We start from the raw sequence: 19,630 nt of genomic DNA, 5'->3' as shown, positions 1-19,630 counted from the left end.
AAGTTTAGTCATAAAGTCATGCTACAAAATTCCTGCATATAAAAGATTATTATCAAAGTATTAATAGATGTTAAAATGTTCTTTAGAATGGAGTTGGTTCTAGAAGCCAAAGATTCTGGAATGATGCTCGTTATCATGACTGACACCCTGGGAGAAGCAGCTAGCTGTATGTATATTCTCTATCACCAGTCTTTTGATGGGATTGATCCCTCCAGGCAATAGCACCTCAGAGGCAGGTATCCTGCAGATCAAAGAAGCAAAGAACTTCCCACCCTTGTCACATTAGCCACAGCTTAATTTAACCAACATCTAAATTAACTGTTAAAATCTAGACGTGGGAAAGATAACTAACTTTCTATTCTGAGTAAGAGAATTCTACATGACACATTCCCCAGAGGGATGACTGTCAATGTAGCAGACATGGAAGATGACAGCAAGGAGGGAAATAGGGAAATCCAGACTCTGATTATGTCAACAGACAACTATTGCTCAGGTTGGCTGAGAACGAGCAAGGATAAGTCTGATTCTCTAATATCCACATGCAGGCTAGGTATTTACCTATCTGCCCTTTGGGATTCCTGTCTACCAACATCCAGTTCATAATTTTAAAGTGCAAATCTATGGCAAAATAGTTTACTCTCCCCCATCCCCTTGTTAAATTTGCTAGATCATAATTTGGTTGGCTGGTTCCCCTCTAATCTGCCCAATATGGGAAGTAACTAGAATCCAGTTATGACTTCTCCAAGTGGCAAGTGAAAATGTTTCTTAGGTTAGAAAAAAGTAAGACTCAGTCTCATTTTGACTTTCAGTTTTCTTCCTTTGCAGTCAGTTATAAAAAGGTAGCAACAGAGATTTCGATGTGGGATTTCTAAAAGTTCAGTGATTTTTTTAAGACATACTCTATTTTTTTTTATTGCACCTATTTTATGGTTTTATGAAAAAACAAAAATCAAAACCAAAACCTCATGCTAGAGTGAGGATAAAGGAATATGGTCAAGTTAGCTGTGTCAGAAGCACCAACTCTGCTACACTGAAACTTGTTTTATGTTTAATTATTCACAGACCTATTAAGCAGCCTAAATAAAGAAAACATGTGCCGAAGGGATTAATTTCAGTTAAAAGATAACTTTCAGTTCAGCAGTTAGTTTTCTCCCTTTACCAACAATTATAATGTAAGGTCCTCACAAACTGACAAACTGCAGTTAAAGAGACACTACTCGTGATCAATACTTTGACACTCCCCACCCCCCAACACACCAATTTTTAAAAGTTAATGATTAAGTCCAACCTTCCTAGACCCTACACTTTTTCCATTTAGTCCTAAGAAAAACCCAGGTGGAAGATTCTTGGTCACAGAGATAACTACCTTCAACTCCACTTACACATCACCAATTCTGAGAATAAGTCAGCAGTTAAGATTCATTTTTTATTCCTCCTTACTCTACTTCAGACCACGGGTAAAAGAAGAATCTATTCAAGTCAAAATTCTTTTTCCACACAAGAACCACATTTAAGTGTCTAATAACCATACCAAGTAACACCAAGTTAATGACCAATTATCATGACATTCTTCTGATCACATCCAAAATTGGTGTCTACACCAGCTAACTTTCACATATGATTACCAAATTTTTCCAAATTCTATACAATATTTTTCTGTATTTAATGACTGCTACAGTCTAGAAAATCTATGCATTAGTGGGCAATGAACAAACATTTAAAGAATGATCCATTTTCTAAAAGTACACTCAAAATGTTCAAAGATAAAGCAAAATCTATCATAAAGTTGAATTCTGTTATAGTAAGAGAGAGGTAGGTTAACAATCACTGTCCTAGGATAAGCAGGAATACTAAGAAATAAAAGTTGAGACCCTGCTGAAAAACGTAAGTTGAACCTTCCAGCCCTGAGTTTCTAATGTTATATGACAATTATTAAAATGAGCATTACAAAAAAGCAAAACACCAACGACCATTTTCCTTCCATCCATAATTATTAAATACATCACCTTCTCTCATACAACAACTCAGGAGGCATATATGGCTAGAGTGAAAATAAATGCACCTGGACAAAAGGAATGTTAGTATAAAGCACTGGTTCTTAACCAGGGATGAATCTGTTCCTACCCCACTGCCAGAGGGGACAGATGGTAATGTCTGAAGACATTTTGGGTTGTCAGAATGAAACTGGGGATTCTACTGGTATCTAGTGAGTAGAAGCCAGAGATAGTGCTAAACATCCTATAATACACAGGATAACATTATCCAACCCAAAATGGTAATAGTGCCAACACTGAGAAACTCTGGTCTAAAGGAACAAACTCCTATGAACACAGAACACAAAAACCTTTCAAGGCCTGACCAGGTAATACAGCCATAAACTTACAGTTAGGGAACATAGAAAAGTTGAATTCCTTTGCAGACTAAAATCAAGTTACCTGTGAAAAATTAAAATACTGGATGGATTCCAGAGCTCTACCATCATTACAAGAATAGAAAAAATTTAGATGAGCCACTAAAATGGCATAATGCTTTAAACCAAGAGCACAGAGAGAATCCATCCCAATCTCTGAGAACTATCAGTGATTTAAAAATATTAAGCAACAAGGAGAAGCAGGGAAAATGTTTCTATATTATAGAATTCAGAAAACCAAATGCCAACACCATAAGCCATTTTAAGATTCAATATGAAGTTATTCATTCCCTATTCACTTCCAGAGTAACTTTTAGAAAATGTATCCATACATAGCAAAATGGCTTCAAGCTTTCCTACTGGATGACATGCAAACTACAAGTGAAGAAGATCATCTTCCCTCCTAGTTTTGAAGATTTAAACATCACCAAGGGGAATACTCATTGCCTACAGTTCACAAAAGAAATACCCAAAGGCTTTGAATGTGTAAGCCAGAGTAAAGATTTCTTCCTATCAGATTATAAGGAAGAACTAAAAGGACGCAAAAAGTGTTGGACTAATTTTTCCTCTTGCTGTTTGTATTCAGAATTGATTGTCAAAGCAGTGGTCCCTTTAGATCAGAGTGACTCAGAGAAATCACGTAATTCCTACTTAAATGATAGCTGAAAATTTCTGAAGCCCAGGACTCTTTATGCAATCACTTAAAAAAAAACCAAAATGACACTCCCCTCTTTGACTGGTTTTACACAAGTAAATGGGGAAATAAGAATCAGTCTCTGGTTGAGGGACTTTAGGCACAATTTGGCAGAGCGCCTCTAACTTCTTTTCTGAAATCCGTCAGTGATTCAGTCATGGCCTACTATGGACTTCATCATCATATGGTTACTGACTACTACTATATCTTGTACTTTCCAAAAAGATTTTTTTTCTTATATGATAAATTCTAAGCTCTGTCTCCAACTATTGCTTTGCAATTTTAAGGTTAAATCACCTACCATCCTTCATAGAGAAGGCAATCCTTAAAAATATTGCCATTTGCCTGCAATCCCATAATGAAATATCTCTTCTCTTTTCCCTCCACAATCACTTACATAATTCATTTTAAGAGCTGTTTAACTCAGAAACATTCTAAAAATATATTTTGAAATTCTAAATTTAACCTATTGAAAGGTATCAGATGCAGTCTTTAGGTTCTATATCCTTATTTATAGCAATCATTTCTCCCAACGTGAGGGTCAAAAGAACAAAGTTATTAGGGAAAATTTTGACATATATGAATGGCCAACATTTAGGCTAGTAATTCAAACATAACTATTGTTTACATACATTTCCTTATATAACATATAAGGGACTATAAACCAAAAAGTGTGCCTAAAATCAGGTCCACATGAGTAACATGACCACAGTACCAGTTAAAGGAATGATCATGGCAGTCATTTCAACCACTGACCTGGATCACAGAATGGCTGACTGTGCACAGTGACTCAAGTGGCCAGGCATGTAAACACAACCTAAATTCCAGTTGACATTGCACACATTTTTGGAAAAACAACTAAATATAACATGGGCTATAAGGCCTCCAAGATATTAATTTTTCCTTTTTTCACCACAGCTTTTCCAACTGGACTTTGGGAGTCTTGGTTCTAGGGCTGCTCTGCATTTCTTCCAAGAGGAACTCTTCCTGTCACTGTGCTGCCTTTTGAACCAAAGGCATCACATATTTGTGCTTCTGAATCATAAGGACATGGGCCTTCAGGAAAGATAGTCTACAGACTCAAAGGTTAAGTATATATATTTAAATGCCTGGTCTAAAAAAAAAACAAAACAACTTAAATTGAATAAAGAACCGTATTTGTTATTCTTTTTTGTTAAAAATGACTAGTCTATAAAAAGTTTCAGTAGATGGGGCCACGAAGTACACAATTGGGACTAAAGACAAAAATTGAAAATCTGAATTTCTGAAAAAAGTACTAGACTGTATGAAGTTGGTGTTACCGTTACTATTTGGGGGGAGAAACACTAAATAGGTTTAAAAAAAGATAGGAATGAGAGATTTGTTTTATCTTAATAATCTTTTGCCCCACACAGAATCTTTAAAATAGACAATTATACAAAACTTATCTATTGTTCTTATGACGTTTAAATAAGTTAACATGAAGCGGAAAACATGGTGTTAGTTATCTTCTTCCTCGTCCTCTTTAATTACTGGGGTACCTAAAATGAAAAAGAAAATTATTTCTGGTCATTCTAAACAGATTTTTTAAATTCTAAATGAAAATATTGTTCTGTTAACCAGAGACGCTATGAATACTAGGAAGTGTGCCATAATAAAAATAATCTCATAAAATAATCTCTTCGATTTCAAATTATCCAAAAAGCTTCTCAGGAAACTTCTCAAATGGATTAATATAATAAGTATTTGTGAATATTTAGCTCCCCAAATGCAGAGTTGCAAATAAAAGTGCCTACAGGTGGCAGGCAGAAAAATAAAGCTCTATATACACACTAAAAACTGTGTATGTTAAACACAAAGAAATATTCTTCATTTTTCACAATTAGAATATGCAATCACAGTGTTGCCAGAAATCTGAATTTTTATTTTACTCTCGCAAATATTAAACAATGGGAATAAACTTGAAAAAAATAAAAATAAAAAGAACCAAAGCACAGAAAACAAAACACATCTGCAGGCTATCACTGGGCCAAGAGCCACCCATTTCTGAGCACTGGCATTTGAAGCCTGCCCACAATTTGACTCCAGTCCCATGTTCAGTCTTAACTCTTCAGCCAGTCACCTTCTGCACCAGCTAAACTGATCAGTTCATGGTCTACCAAACTCATCTTGCACACTCTTATCTCTGGATCCTTGGTCAAGGGTTCCTCCATTTTGGAATGCCCCCTACCAACTCTCCTTCCATCTAAATCCCACCCTTAATTAAAAACCAACTCCAGGGGCACCTGGGTGGCTCAGCTGCCTAAGTGTCCAACTTCAGCTCAGACGATGATCACACGGTTTGTGGGTTCGAGCCCCACGTAGGGCACTGTGCTGACAGTTCAGAGCCCGAAGCCTGTTTTGGATTCTGTGTCTCCCTCTCTCTGCCCCTCCCCTGCTCGCACTCTGTCTCTCTCTGTGTCTCAACAATAAATAAATGTTAAAAAAATTTTTTTGAAAAAAGAACCAACTCCAGTGCCTCTTCCTCTGTGATCCTTGCGAAATGAACATTTATGTTCTTTACAGTAGTGACTAGAGTTTCACCTCTCTGTACTCTGCACAGCATCTTTTCACAGGGGGAGAGTGCATAACATACAAAGTACACAAATTATGTAAGTGTACAGATGGATAAATATGTACAAAATGAACACATCTGGTAACCAGCACCCAGATTAGGTAGAGAACATTATTAGAAACCCCTCCCAAAACTTCCTCAAGCCCCCTTCCAGTCACTATCTCCCCACAAAAGGTATATTCTATCCTAATGTCTAACATCATAGGGTATTTGCCTGTTTTTGAAATTGATATGAATGGGATGGCGTAACATGCACTCTGTGTCTGGCTTCTTTTGCTCAACATTATGTTTGCGAGACTCATCTATATTGTGTGAAATTTGTAATCCATTCATTCTCATTGCTGTTTAATATTACATTGTATGAATATGTCATAACTTATTCTATTGTTGATGGGCATTTGAGTTGTTTCCAATTTATAGCTATTAAAATAGCGCTGCTATGAACATTCTCATACATATCTTTGGGTTAACAGATATATCCTTTTATTTGGGGTCTGTAGCTAGGAGAAAAAGTGCTGGGTCATAATGGATATGTATGTAGACCTTTTACAGATAATGCCAGTTTTCCAAAGTGGTCATACCAAGTTACATTACTACCTGGCAGGGTCTGAGAGTTCTAGTTGCTCCACATCCCACCAATATTTGGTATTGTCTTTTTCATGTTAGCTTTTTTTTTTTTTTTTTTTAAGTAGGCTTCATGCCCAGCCACAAAGCCTAATGCAGGACCTGCACTCACGACCCTGAGATTAAGACCTGAGCTGAGACCAGGAGTCGGATGCTTCACCAACTGAGCCACCCTGGCACCCCCATTTTAGCTTTTTAAGATTCCCCAGTTTTGCTTATAAGCGACAGAAAAGAAGCAAAAGTAGGCAAGTTAGCAGCTGTAGCCACCTCTGTCTTGGTATCCTCACTAGCAAGATGGTTCTTTTGGGGCTGTTCAGATTGGTCTGAGGTCAATGCTTGGTCCAAAAGGCTATAATATGGCTTGGTCTATTCAGGGTCTACGTAAGGGGTTATATTCCATGTTTAAGGGAAGGGTTTTACTTCCTGTGTGCAATGCTGAAAGAAGTAAGACAAATGACTTCAAATGGTTCTACAATCGAACCAAAAGTGAACATAGAAAAGCTGAAGTCCAAGACTCTAATGTTCCTACCCACTTTTTTCTATTTTATTTTTTAATTGTGAAATATTCATTCATACAAATACAGTGTAAATAATTTAAGGAGTAACAAAGCCAATGATTCTATACCTACTACCAATTTAGAAAAGAGAGCATTACCAGTATTTTAGAAACCTGTTTGCCTCTTCCCAATTATTCCTATACCTCTCCATAAGAGATAATCTGCTGTCATTTTACCCCTAAATATGCATCCAGGAAAAAAAAAAAAAAAAAAAAGAACATTCTGCATGATTCCATTAATACAAAACTCTAGAAAATTCAAATTAATCTATAGAGACAGAAAGCAACCACTAATTACCTTGGGAGGGATGATGGCAAGGAGCAGGAGGGAAGGATTACAAAGAGGCACAAGGATACTTTTTGGGGTGATGCATATGTTCATTATCTTTTTCTCCCCAGCTTTACTGAGATATGACTGAGAGAGCATTGTGTAAGTTTAAGGTATAAACATGATGATTTGATATACATATATATTATGAAATGATTACCACAATGTTAATTAATACATCGATCACTTCACATATTTACTTGTGTGTGTGTGTGTGTGTGTATGTGTGTGTGGTGAGAACTTTTAAGATCTACTCTCTTAGCAACTTTCAAGTTGCTATTAAGACAGTATTGTTAACTACAGTCACCATCATATGTTAACTATCTTAATTGTGGTGATGGTTTCAGAGGTGTCTATGTATATCAAAACATAACAAATATTTATCACTTTAAATATGTGCAATTAATTGTGTGTCAATTATACTTCAAGCAAGCTATTTTTTGGTGTAGGAAAGTAGATAGTTAAGAGCTTTTTACATCAATAATTCTCAACTGGAGGACAGGTGAGCACATACTTAGGGAGGCAATTGGAATCACCTATGAAACTTGTTCAAACTACAGAGACCTCTTCACTTTCTTCCTAGAGATTCTAATTTCTTTTTTTTTATGTTTTATTTATTTTTGAGAGCAAGAGAGACAGAGCACGAGTTGGGGAGGGGCAGAGAGAGGGGGAGACACAGAATCCAAAACAGGCTCCAGGCTCTGAGCTGTCAGCACAGAGTCCGACACCGGGCTTGAACTCACAGACCGTGAGATCATGACCTGAGCCAAAGCCAGACGCTTAACCGACTGAGCCACCCAGGCTCCCCTCTCTCCAGAGATTCTAAACCATCCCTCCATAGGGTTGCAGTCCCATTTAAGAACAACCACTGCAGTAAGCTGGGGTGGATAAAAGAATTGTGTACTGAGGCTTTGAAAGAGTTGGTAAGAGAGAGATGGAGAGACAAAGAATAGGAAGGATAGAATGACAAGCAGCAGGGGTGGTGAAGAGAGAAGAGAAGGTTTGAGGGACAAAGAAGCCTAAACCACAGACAACTAAGCCTTTTGTTTTGGATGTGAATATCAGTAGGAGTATGGTGATGAAGAAAGTAGAGCAAATATGTGTGTGGTAAGTGATGATGACAATGATAATGATCATGTAGCTGGATATTACTTGTTTCTTCTAAATATTTTCCTTTCCCTTCTTCAGTCAGGTAGCCTAGTCAGCTCTATGGATCACTGCTTCAGGGGCAATGTGGAAAGCAGAAAAAGACCATCAGACTTACTAGCTTTTGTCTTTGAAAAGCCTAAGAAGATCACTGAGAAGACAATTTGTGTGCAGATGCAGAATGATGTGGACAAGAAGGAGGGGGATAGGGATTCTCCTCAGATTAGAAAGGTTATTTCTCTGGGTTGGCAGAAAAGAGAGAAATCTGTAGGTACTGGAACATTTGGGATCCTAGTCTGCCTTCCTGATAGCACCACTAGGAGGAGGTAAGATCCCGAGAAGTCTGGGACTATTATCATTTCTAGTTTTTAGATACAAAAGAACAAGGTTTGGTGACATTCATTAACTAGCACAATGACAAAAGGCTACTAAGTGGTAGAATTGGAACTTGAACCTAGTCAGGGATATCTACTGACATTGACACCTATCTTAAATATTGGTGAACTAAAATTAGGTGTGGGGGGAGGGTATAGAGAGAAAACGACAATTGTGATGCAGCTGTGAAAAAGCAACTGCTTACCATTTATGTCTAATTATTCTGCAAAATAATACCCTTGTGACTTGAGAAAAGCCTGGCTTTCTTAAAAGTTTTTGGTCTAGGGATGATCTTACACCAGTCTAAATATCCCAGGAGTTTTTCATCTCACCCTGGCCCAAACTCAGACTATAAAATTTCCTATGGAATGAAATGGCTTTGGAGATGAGAGACAACCTATCTTTTTTTCAGTTGTGCTCCTTTTCATAATTCCATGTCACAAATTCAATTCTTATGCTTAGAAATCATTGCCCCAAGCTGGCTCAGGGTCACTCACCATCCAGCTTTTTCAGTTTGGGAACTCTCTTGGTTGCTTCTTCAATCCAGTTCCCCTCCGCAGAATGTTTCTCTTCCAAGGGATTGCCTACAAACACCAGGTCTTCCAGGCACGGCAGTTCGGCCAGCTTCACAAATTCAGCTATAAGTACAAAGAATACATTCCATATGAAAATGGCAAGTTTTCCTGTTATGATTTTTGGGATTGAGGGGTTGAACTCCAGTACCAGTAGCCCTCAGTTTGTGACTATTCAGAACAATTTATTTAAGATTTTGAAAGAAGTAATAAGGCAAGCTATCCCATATGAAGTCTTTCTCTGAAGACAATATGGAAAGGGAGGGAAAAAGAAGACATACTTCCTCAATCTTTATGCTAGGCTACAGGTGGGATAAGAAAAGGAAATGAGGTTCAGAATCACAAAGAACAAACTCTCCAGTGATAGGGCTTCTCTATGCCGTACAGTATGGGTTAAGCCAAACTGCTGTTGTCTCTACCCATTCCCTCATCTGTGAATTTTTTTTTTTTTAATTAAATAGGCTCCACACCCAACATGGGGCTTGAACTCATGAGCCTGAGATCAAGGATCACATGCTCTACTGACTGAACCAGCCAGACACCCCTAATCTTTGAATTCCTAATGAATTCACACCTCTAGTGAAGAACTCATTACAAAGTTCTATAGTTATTAGCTTATAAACTACTCTTTTCCACTAAGTTGTGAATTCCTTGAAAACAGAGACAGTATCTTATTCAATTATGTATGTTAAGAGCCTGGCATAGTTCATAACACTTAATAGGACTTTAGTAAATGCTGAATGAATAATATATTATAAAAAAGCAAAGTAATATAAATGGCAAATACACCTTCCACCCAAGATTATTAAATTAAACCTGATTCCTTTCAGCCTTTGGACAATAATTTAAGTTTTTTTCATGATGAATAATAAGACCAGGATCTATTCAGTTATAATCATTCTAAGTAAATATTTAAATGTAAATTTCAAGCATTTAGCATAAATATAGGAACTCCTATAGCTATTTCCCTGTGTGCTTAGAAAGAAATGTCCCCATTTTGCATCTCATTCTGTTTATTTTCTACAATAGGAGGTAGAAGGTTAACAAAGAGCCAGCTTCGGCTTACCCCAGTCTTTCACCAGGTTATTAGACATGTAGAGAATCTTTAATTTCTTCATTACATGGATCCCTTTCAACTTCTCAATAAAATTGTAGGAGATCCACAGTTCTTCTAATGTGTCCCCTACTGCTTCCTGAAAAACAAAGCAATTTGGTTTATAAGCTTATTTTTAAACTTTTCCTTCTGTCCCCTTTCCTTATAAAAACAATGGCCTTCGAGAGAACCGAAACCCACCTGTTTACAGGCAGGAGAGCTGCAGGTTGCGTGGGAGTTTTTTCTCATAAAGAAAGGCAAATAGAACATTTTCTTCCTCTCTTCAAACTGATCTGAACTAAAATAGCTACTGAAATTACCAAAAGGGGAAACAATAGCACTATTTTATCACTTTTATGAATGGCATAGATTTCAAATTATGTCCCTATACATTATATGGTTTGATCCTTATAACATTAAAGATAGGTAAAGCAGGTAATTTGATTTCTATTATAGAGAGATTAAAGGCATTTTCAAAGATCACAATGCTATCAAGTAATAGAGCTAAGTCTAAATTTCAGGGGTTTTGTCTCAATATTTATTACGGAAACTTTCAAACATAACAGGTTGAAAGAGTATTACAATATCTATAGCTATAGATATATAGCATATATCTATCTATATATGTTCTACCTAGATTCTACCATCAACATTTTACTATCCTTTTCCTATCACATATCTGTCCATCTATCCATCTGCTATCTATCAAGTCCTCTTATTTTTTTGATGTATAAAACTCAGTTTAAAACTCATAGTCTTGAGGTGCCTGGGTGGCTTAGTCAGTTAAGCATCTGACTCTTAATTTTCGCTCAGGTCATGATCTCAGGGTTCATGAAACTGAGCCCCAAAGTCAGGCTGACAGTGACAGCATGGAGACTACCTGGGACTCTCTCCCCCCTCTATCTGCCCCTCCTCCACTCCCGCTTGCATTAGCAAGCTCTCTCTCTCAGAAATAAACATGAAAAAAAAAACACCCATAGTTTTTCCATTACAGTATAAAGATTGTATCATATTGGCTCTTAAATGCTGGATATGATCAATGGTGGTACAAAGATTCTTCCTTCTTTTCTAGACATAAGACATAATGAAATGATTATTTCTTTTTTTAAAAAACAAAAGAATGCTAGGCAGGATCAATTAGATGCTCTATCCCCTCTTAGTCTAAAGAATTTACCTATATCCACATGGTAACATCTAGAATGTGGGGCCTAGGTCTATGTGCTGGTAACTGTCCTTTCAAAGACCATAGAGAGAATAAGTGTACCGGGACAAAGAACCTTAATATATTTTCCATACTGGTGGAACCAGGGGAAGCTGAGAAGGAAGTGGCCTGAATTAGTCTGTGTGTCATTCCAACTCCCACAATTCATCATAGTTTCAACTTTCTGAATAAAAGAAACAATTTCAAAGTAAAAAAAAAAAAAAAAAAAACCTTTTATATCAGTCCATTCTAGCACTCATATATCAGAACTTAGTGATTTTATCAAACCCTCTCATCTACTATTCTGATATCTTCTCCCAAAGGATCTAATTAATATGTCCTATATAGCTTTCAGAAGAGGGGAATCAGGCATCAGATAATTTAAACTTTATTACATACATTTTCATCTCACTGCATCCCCATCCATTTCATGTGTCAAATTTAGAAAGTGTGAGGTAGCAGGGAAAATACTAATTAAACATGGATTAGAAGATTTAGACTCAATTCTGGGTCTGCCGCTTAGTGTTGTTTTACATGTATATATGGGGCTCTTGGTCAATTTCACCAATTCTCCAAATAGCCAATTTGCTGAATTTACTCTTTCACTGATTTACTGAAAAACTGTTTAACTACTTACAAATTATAGCAATTTGTTTTAGATAGGCTAGGATAAGATAAAACAGGATAGAAATTCCTTTAGATAGGATAACTTTTGAAGATGTCTGTGATGTTTTATTCATTCACCTGAGTACCAATTTAGTTTTAGTTTCATTTTTAGCCATTTGGATGTAGCTGTTTTGCCACTGCCAAATTGCAGTGCATTTGGGGACTTTCTTCACTTGGCAATATGACTTTGTGGAATGAGAATTTCTTACGTATACTAACTTACAAATGTACACATTTTGGATGTCCAGAGCGTAGTTCTTTCAATACATTTCAATCTCTTCCACGGTCTTTTGTACTTCCCTAAATGTAAGGATTCCCTAACCACTTTAATTAGATTACTATTTTTATGTGTTCTAATCACTTGAGAAGTGATTAGTGTCTAAAATATGAGGGGCACCTGGGTGGCTCAGTCGGTTAAGTGTCCAATTTCGGCTGAGGGCATAATCTCACAGTTCGTGAGTTCAAGTCCCACTCGGGCTCTGCACTGACAGTGCAGAGCCTGCTTGGGATTCTCTCTCTCTCTCTCTCTCTCTCTCTCTCTCTCTCTCTGCTCTTCTCCCACTTGCATGCTCTCTCTCTCTCTAAAAATAAATAAATAAACTAAAAAAAAAATGAAACTGATTCTACCAAGATGGACCAACAAATCCAAAGCTGGGGTGAAACAGCTGCAGTAAAATTAACACTAAATAAAACCTTAAAGAAAAAATTCAAAGGTGTTGAAACCATTCCAAGCAACACAATTTTTTATATATTTCTAAGAAGGTAATAAAGATAAGATTTTGGTGAAGCAATATGGTGACTATCAATCAGTAAAACCTGGCTAAGTTTGTGTAAATCAGTTCAGTGAAATCTGTCATTCAATAAATAATAAATTGGCCCTTTGGAGAACTGAACATTGAGTAAACAGACATTTAGCAAACTGGTCTGCTTCTGCATATGAACAAATCACTCCTCCTCCTAGTTTTTTACTCTGTAAAAGGAGGAGGTTGGCATATTGAGATACCATCTCACACTCATTAGGATGGCTACTATCAAGCAAACAAAAAATAACAAGTGTTGGCAAGGATATGAAAAAATTGGAACCCTTGTGCATTAGTGGTGGGGATGGGATGTAAAATGGTATAGCTGCTACAGAAAATTGGTGGTTCCTTCAAAAATTAAAAATATATGATCTAGCAATCCCACTTCTGGGCATATGCCCAAAAGGATTGGAAGCAGAGTTTTGAAGAGAGATTTGAACACCCATGTTCACAGCAGCATTATTTACAATTGCCAAAAGGTGGAAACAACCAAAGTGATCACTGATGGAGGAAGAGATAAACAAGACATGGTATATACATTCAGTAGAGTATCATTCATCCTGAGAAAAGAAAGACGTTCTGATAAATGTTACAACATGAATGAACCTTGAGGACATTATGCTAAGTGAAATAAGTCAGTCACATGAAGACAAATGCCATATGACTCCATTTTCATGAGGTACTTATGGTAATCACATTCAGAGAGACAAAAAGTAGAATGGTGGTGCTAGAGCTGAGGGGATGGGACAAAGAAGTTATTGTTCAATGGGTACAGAGGTGCAGTTTTACCAGCTGAAGAGAGTTGTGGAGATGGACAGCAGTGATGGTTGTACCATGATACAATATACTTAATACCACGGAACTGTACTTAAAAATGGTTACCATGGTAAATTTTATGTTATGTGTATTTGACCACAATAAAAAATAAAGGAACAAAAATGAGAAGGCTAGACAAGAAGTTCTCTAAGCTCCCTTTCAGCTATTAAAGTTTAGGATTCTTTGAGGTCAACAAACCATTATGAATATTGAAAACAAAAAAAATAAAAAAGTGTCTGTTCTGTAAATAGTATTACATTGGAGGTTATAAGAGTGGGAAAGGTTTAAGGGAGTGCTGTAAAACCTCCATTTGGACCACATAAAATGATGATTATTGTTATTGTTTGCCTTTTGTATAAAGTAATGAATTCAGATATCATAATGTTGCTGAAAGTCTTTAGGAAGATCTGATTCACAAACAGTTAAGAAATGTTTGTAGGCAGCTGATTATAAGTATACAAAAACAAATAGATTTTATATTATAAACAGGAAGTCATTAGAGAGAAATTATTTTATTCATCATAGCAACAAAAACTATAAATTACTTAGGAATACATTTTTATAAGAAGTGTACAGGCCTTACAGGAATTGAAACTATAAAATTCTACTTAAAGTTTAGACATAAAAAATCTGAATAAATCAGCCTGTAAGGGAAAACTCATTAGTATAAAGACCTCAATTTTCTCCAAATCAATCATAAATTCAGTGGAATTATAAGACTTCCAGTGGAAATTTATTTTTATGAACTTGATAAACTGATTTTCAAGTTTCTTTTGAAGAGTAAATGTCCAAGAAAAGCCAACAAACATTTTGAATAAGAAAAGAGGACTTATCTAAATAGGTATCAAAACATATTATAGAGCTAAAGAAAATTAAAGTGGCATTATATTGGAGATGGAATATACAGGTAAAATACAAATAAAAACTTGACCATCCAGGAACCCACCCATGCATACACAGAGTTTAGTAGGTGGCGTTTACAGTGGGAAAAGATTTTTCAATATATGGCTAACCATTTGAAGGAAAAAAATAAGGTTTGATACCTGCCTCATGCAACATATAAAAATAAACTCCAGATGGACTAAAGATAACAAGCTTAAAAATTTACATGTAAAAAAACTATAGAAGTATTAGAAGATGACTATTTTTATAATCTAGAAGTGAAGATCTTCTATGAAAGATACAAAACATAGAAGTCATAAAGGTTTTACAAATAAATTTGACAAATTTTAAAACTCCATTTGGGGGCACCTGGGTGGCTCAGTTGGTTAAGCTTCCAACTTCAGTTCAGGTCAAGATCTTCCGGTTTGTGAGGTCAAGATCTCGCAGTTTGTGAGTTCAAGCCCCGCATCAGGCTCTGTGCTGATAGCTCAGAGCCTGGAGCCTGCTTCGGATTCTGTGTCTCCCTCTCTCTCTGCCCCTCTCCTGCTTGTACTCTGTTTATCTCTCTCTCTCAAAAATAAACAAACATTAAAACCCCATTTGGCAACTATGAATAAAGTAAAAAGACAAGTGACAAAGAGAAAATACATTTAATAATTCTGAAAACTGGGGCACCTGGCTGGCTCAGTCAGTGGAGTGTGCGACTCTTGATCTCAGGGTTGTGAGTTCGAGCCCCATGGTGGGTGTAGAGATTATTTAAAAATAAAATCTTTAAAGGAAAATAAATTCTGAAAGCTATTGCATTAAATTACAGTGTGAAATCTGAAATCAGATTGCCTAGATTTGACTATGTTGGCTAAGTCTTCCATCTCTTCCATCATCTTTTTTGTTTATTTATCTGTTCATCCATAGATGGGCATTTGGATTGCTACAATCTTTTGGCTATTGTGAATAATGCTGTTATAAACATGGGTAAACAAGTATTTTGTTTGTATATTAGGGGGGAATCACTAGTGTGGTTATTTTTTTTAAGTAAAGAATAACATAAGATAACAACAATAACAACAAAAACCCAAACAGTACAAACAAGCATAAAAAGAAAAGTCTTCCTCGCCCCACACCCCCTTCCTTTCTTCAGAGGTAACAGCTATCACCACAAATATTCTATGTGTATATATATACATATACATATGTATACATGTATATATGTGTGTGTGTGTGTGTGTGTGTGTATACACACACACACAATTATATACTTTGCTTTTTTTTTTCACTTAACAACATACCTTGCAAATTATTCCATCCAGCATGTATAGGTAAGTCCTACCTCATTTTTCCTCTTGATATATTTTATTTATTTATTTATATTTATTTATTTAGCTATTCTACAATTGATATACCCCAAGATTGTTGACGTTTTTTTATACAAGCTTTGTTGCAATGAACATACTTGGTCCAACATCTTTGCTCATGTATGTGAGGATGAAAAAGTCCTAGATATAGAATAGTTGGGACAAAGTAAATACACATTGAAGACTGTGATAGCTATTGACAAACTTCTGGTCTCAGCAACAATATTTAAAAGTGCCTGTTCACTATACTTGGGCACTTTAGATAACTGCCTGAGCCCGAGTGTCTTTATTCTGAACTGAGGATTTTTTTTAATCTTTAAATGAGGACATTATATACTTGTGAATTTCAAATGAAACAATGCATGTAAAGAGTCTGTTACATAGCTAATAAATGTTAACAACAGCAATAATAGTAATAATATTCTCAACAATGGATAATTATTGGGAATATTGATAGTGCCTAGAATGCAATAAGAAAAAATAAAGCCAATAGAAAAATGAGTAATAACTATGTTTGGTCAATTACCAAAAGAGGAAACATATAACAAATATATAGGAGGACATTCAAGGTCACAACTAACTGAAGAAAACAGATTAAAACAACACAATACTCCATTTTTGCCTATCATATTGGCAAATATTAAAAATATGGATTGGGGCACCTGGGTGGCTCAGTTGGTTAAGTGTCTGACTTTGGCTCGGGTCATGATCTCGCAGTTTGTGAGTTCGAGCCCTGCGTCAGGCTCTGTGCTGACAGCTCGAAGCCTGGAGCCTGCTTGGGATTCTGTGCCTCCGTCTCTCTCTCTCTGTCCCTCCCCCACTCACACTCTGATTCTCTCCCTCTCTCAAAAATAAATACACACTAAAAAAATCGAAACATATATGGATTAAAGGGGCACCTGAGTGACTTAGTCAGTTGAGCATCCACTCTTGATTTCAGCTCAGGTCATGATCCTAGGGTTGTGGGATCCAGCCCCACGGTGGGCTCTGCGCTGAGCATGGAGCCTACTTGGGATTCTCTCTCTCTTTCTCTCTTTGTCACCCACTCCCCATCTCCCCCACTCTCTCTCTCTCCCCAAAAAAGAAATTTAAAAATATGGATTAAAAAATATGGATAAATGGATATTGAGGGTGGAGGGAATAATCCTCATCCATATAAAATAGATGGAAGTAGAAACTAGAATTAGCATTGTGAGAGCAATTTGAGGCACCCATCACAAATTTAAATGCACACAAATATCCTCACCATTTCTATTTTTAGCAATCTAGCCTCTATCAACATTCAAATAACTATTGAAGGTTATATGTGTGAAGATGTTCATTGCAACATGATTTGTAACAGCAAAAAAAGAGAGAGAGGCACACCTTCTGCAAGAAAATAATCTAAATGCTCAGCAGTATAGGAATAGTTAAATACATTGTTATATAAAAAAGAATGCATTAAATTTGCATGTTTTGACATGGGAGGATATTTATGATATGCTACTGAATGAAAAAGCAGAAAAAATATGGCCTGTGTATTATCAGTGCAAACATATATAACATATATATACATACATACACATGCACACAGATATCTATAGGTAAAAAGAGGAAAGACTTTCACAGTGTATTGCATATATTTATGAATTGCTTGACTTGTTTTTTATAATTAACATATATTACGCTTAGAATTAATAGTTTTTGTAATTAGTAATATATTGAGTCACTCAGTATATTATTTACAGAGTGCCTATTACATATATCAAGCACTAATGTATATGTTCATGAACAAAACTAAGGTACTCATTAGGATTTGTGTGTGTGTATTTGTGTGTGTGTGTGTGTGTGTGTGTGTGCGTGCGTGTGACATGACAGAAAGAGACAAAGACAGAAAACAAATAAATGAGAATTTCAGATAGTAATAAGAAAGTTGAAAAAAATTATAAGTGGTAAGAGTTTTTGCCCACAAGGCTACTTTAGATATATGGCAGCTGGAAGTGACATCTAAGCTGAAGTGTGAAGGTTAAGAAGGAGTCAGTAACGTAGAAGTCCAAGGTAATAGCGTTTTTAAGGCAAAAGAAATGGGAAATAGAAAGGTCCTTCAGGTGGGAACGGACTTGGCATGCTCAAGGAATGCCAAGGAAAAAGACCAGTGGCTAGAGATTACCAACTAGGAAGAAGAGTAACGTGGAATAACATCTGAAAGGAAGGCAGAGGCCAGATCATATACACAAATGGGCTTGCAATGTATCCCGTCAGTTTTCCTAAGTAGTTTTAATTAGACCCTTTTCCTTCAATTTAACATTCCATGTTTCAGGCAGCTGAACACTGCCTCCTATTTGGCTATTACAGCTGCCTCTGTAATGAGGGGGTGGCTATTTCAGCCTGTGTGGTTTGGGAGGTTACTGTTGAGAAGCACTGCAGTTTCAACCCCACTGGTTCTTGGGAAGCACAAGCTAGGCTTACTAGGGGTGGGGCTGGGAGTGGGGAGAAGGCCAGAGTCATAAAAACATTGGGAATGTTTATAAAATTATTTAACAATATACACTTTTTAAAAAATTATTATCTGTTTGGGAACAAATACAAGAAAAAGACATTAGCTTTGTCATTCCCAAAACTGCCTAAATTTTACAATATTGTTTCATCTCAACTTCTCTGCAAGGAAATTCAAATGGCCAAAAAATTCCCTGTCAAAAACTTAAAAATTTTTAAATGCCCAAGTTTGATAAGGGGAAATGGGAACCCTCATACATTACTGGTAGGAATATAAACTGTTAAAACTTTCCAAAGGGTAACTTGGTAATATGCCACAAAAGCCTTAAAAGAAATTCATACCTTTTGACCCAGCAATTCCATTTCAAGGAATTTATCCAAGGAATTATTCATAGATGTGTGCAATAATATAGCTAAAAGGAGATTCATAATAGCATTGATTATAATAACTCCAAACTGGAAATAAATAATGAGTAATTAGTAACTGATTTAAAAAATTATGGTATATCAGTAAAACAGAATATTATGCTATCATTAAAAAAGGGGTACGGTTGAAAATTATTTTAAAAACTTAAGTTACATCCTCTGATCAAAAACCTCCAGTGGCTTTGTAAGCCATTTGGAAAAAAAAATCTAAAATCTTATCATTACCTGTAAGACCCAATGTAGCCTCATTCCTGGCTCCCTTTCCAAGCTCACTGAGGGCAATTCCCTACCCTCATTCAACTCTTCTGCTCTAATTCAAGCATATGGAGCAGCTTCAGTTTCAGGACATTTGCGCTTGTCCCACTTCAGTCTGGAGTACCTGTCCCTTGGTCAGCCCTATAGCTTTTTTCCTCATTTCCTGTCAATCTATGTTCTTGTATATGCCTTGCTTTTCTTCATTGCATTTATCACCAACTGTATTATACAATGTATTGCATATGCATTATACAAATATTTTCTAGACTGTCTACCTCTACTGTAATCGAAGTTCTAGGAGAGCAAGGACTTCATTACCTATTCTTCTGTATCCCTAATGCCTAGAACAGTGCCTGGCTTAAAGTA

The 19,630-nt window shown here is 36.3% G+C and overlaps 1 protein-coding gene across 1 annotated transcript in view; it reads right to left on the bottom strand.

Annotated features, from left to right (window-relative positions):
* Positions 1 to 1,409: 1,409 nt before the first annotated feature.
* DNAL1 (dynein axonemal light chain 1) overlaps positions 1,410 to 19,630 on the bottom strand; it is a 48,265-nt gene continuing 30,044 nt past the window's right edge. The window contains exons 6-8 of the mRNA XM_058739600.1: positions 10,365 to 10,491; positions 9,224 to 9,364; positions 1,410 to 4,624 (exon numbers count right to left, since the gene is read on the bottom strand). Of these exons, the coding sequence (XP_058595583.1) occupies positions 4,584 to 4,624; positions 9,224 to 9,364; positions 10,365 to 10,491 (309 nt within the window). The 3' untranslated portion in view covers positions 1,410 to 4,583. The remainder of the gene's footprint in view (positions 4,625 to 9,223; positions 9,365 to 10,364; positions 10,492 to 19,630) is intronic.

The sequence above is a fragment of the Neofelis nebulosa genome, chromosome 7, assembly GCF_028018385.1.
Source record: "Neofelis nebulosa isolate mNeoNeb1 chromosome 7, mNeoNeb1.pri, whole genome shotgun sequence".
Lineage (NCBI taxonomy): Eukaryota > Metazoa > Chordata > Mammalia > Carnivora > Felidae > Neofelis > Neofelis nebulosa.
Note: the sequence above shows the minus strand (reverse complement) of the source record. Positions and strands in the feature narration are given on the sequence as shown.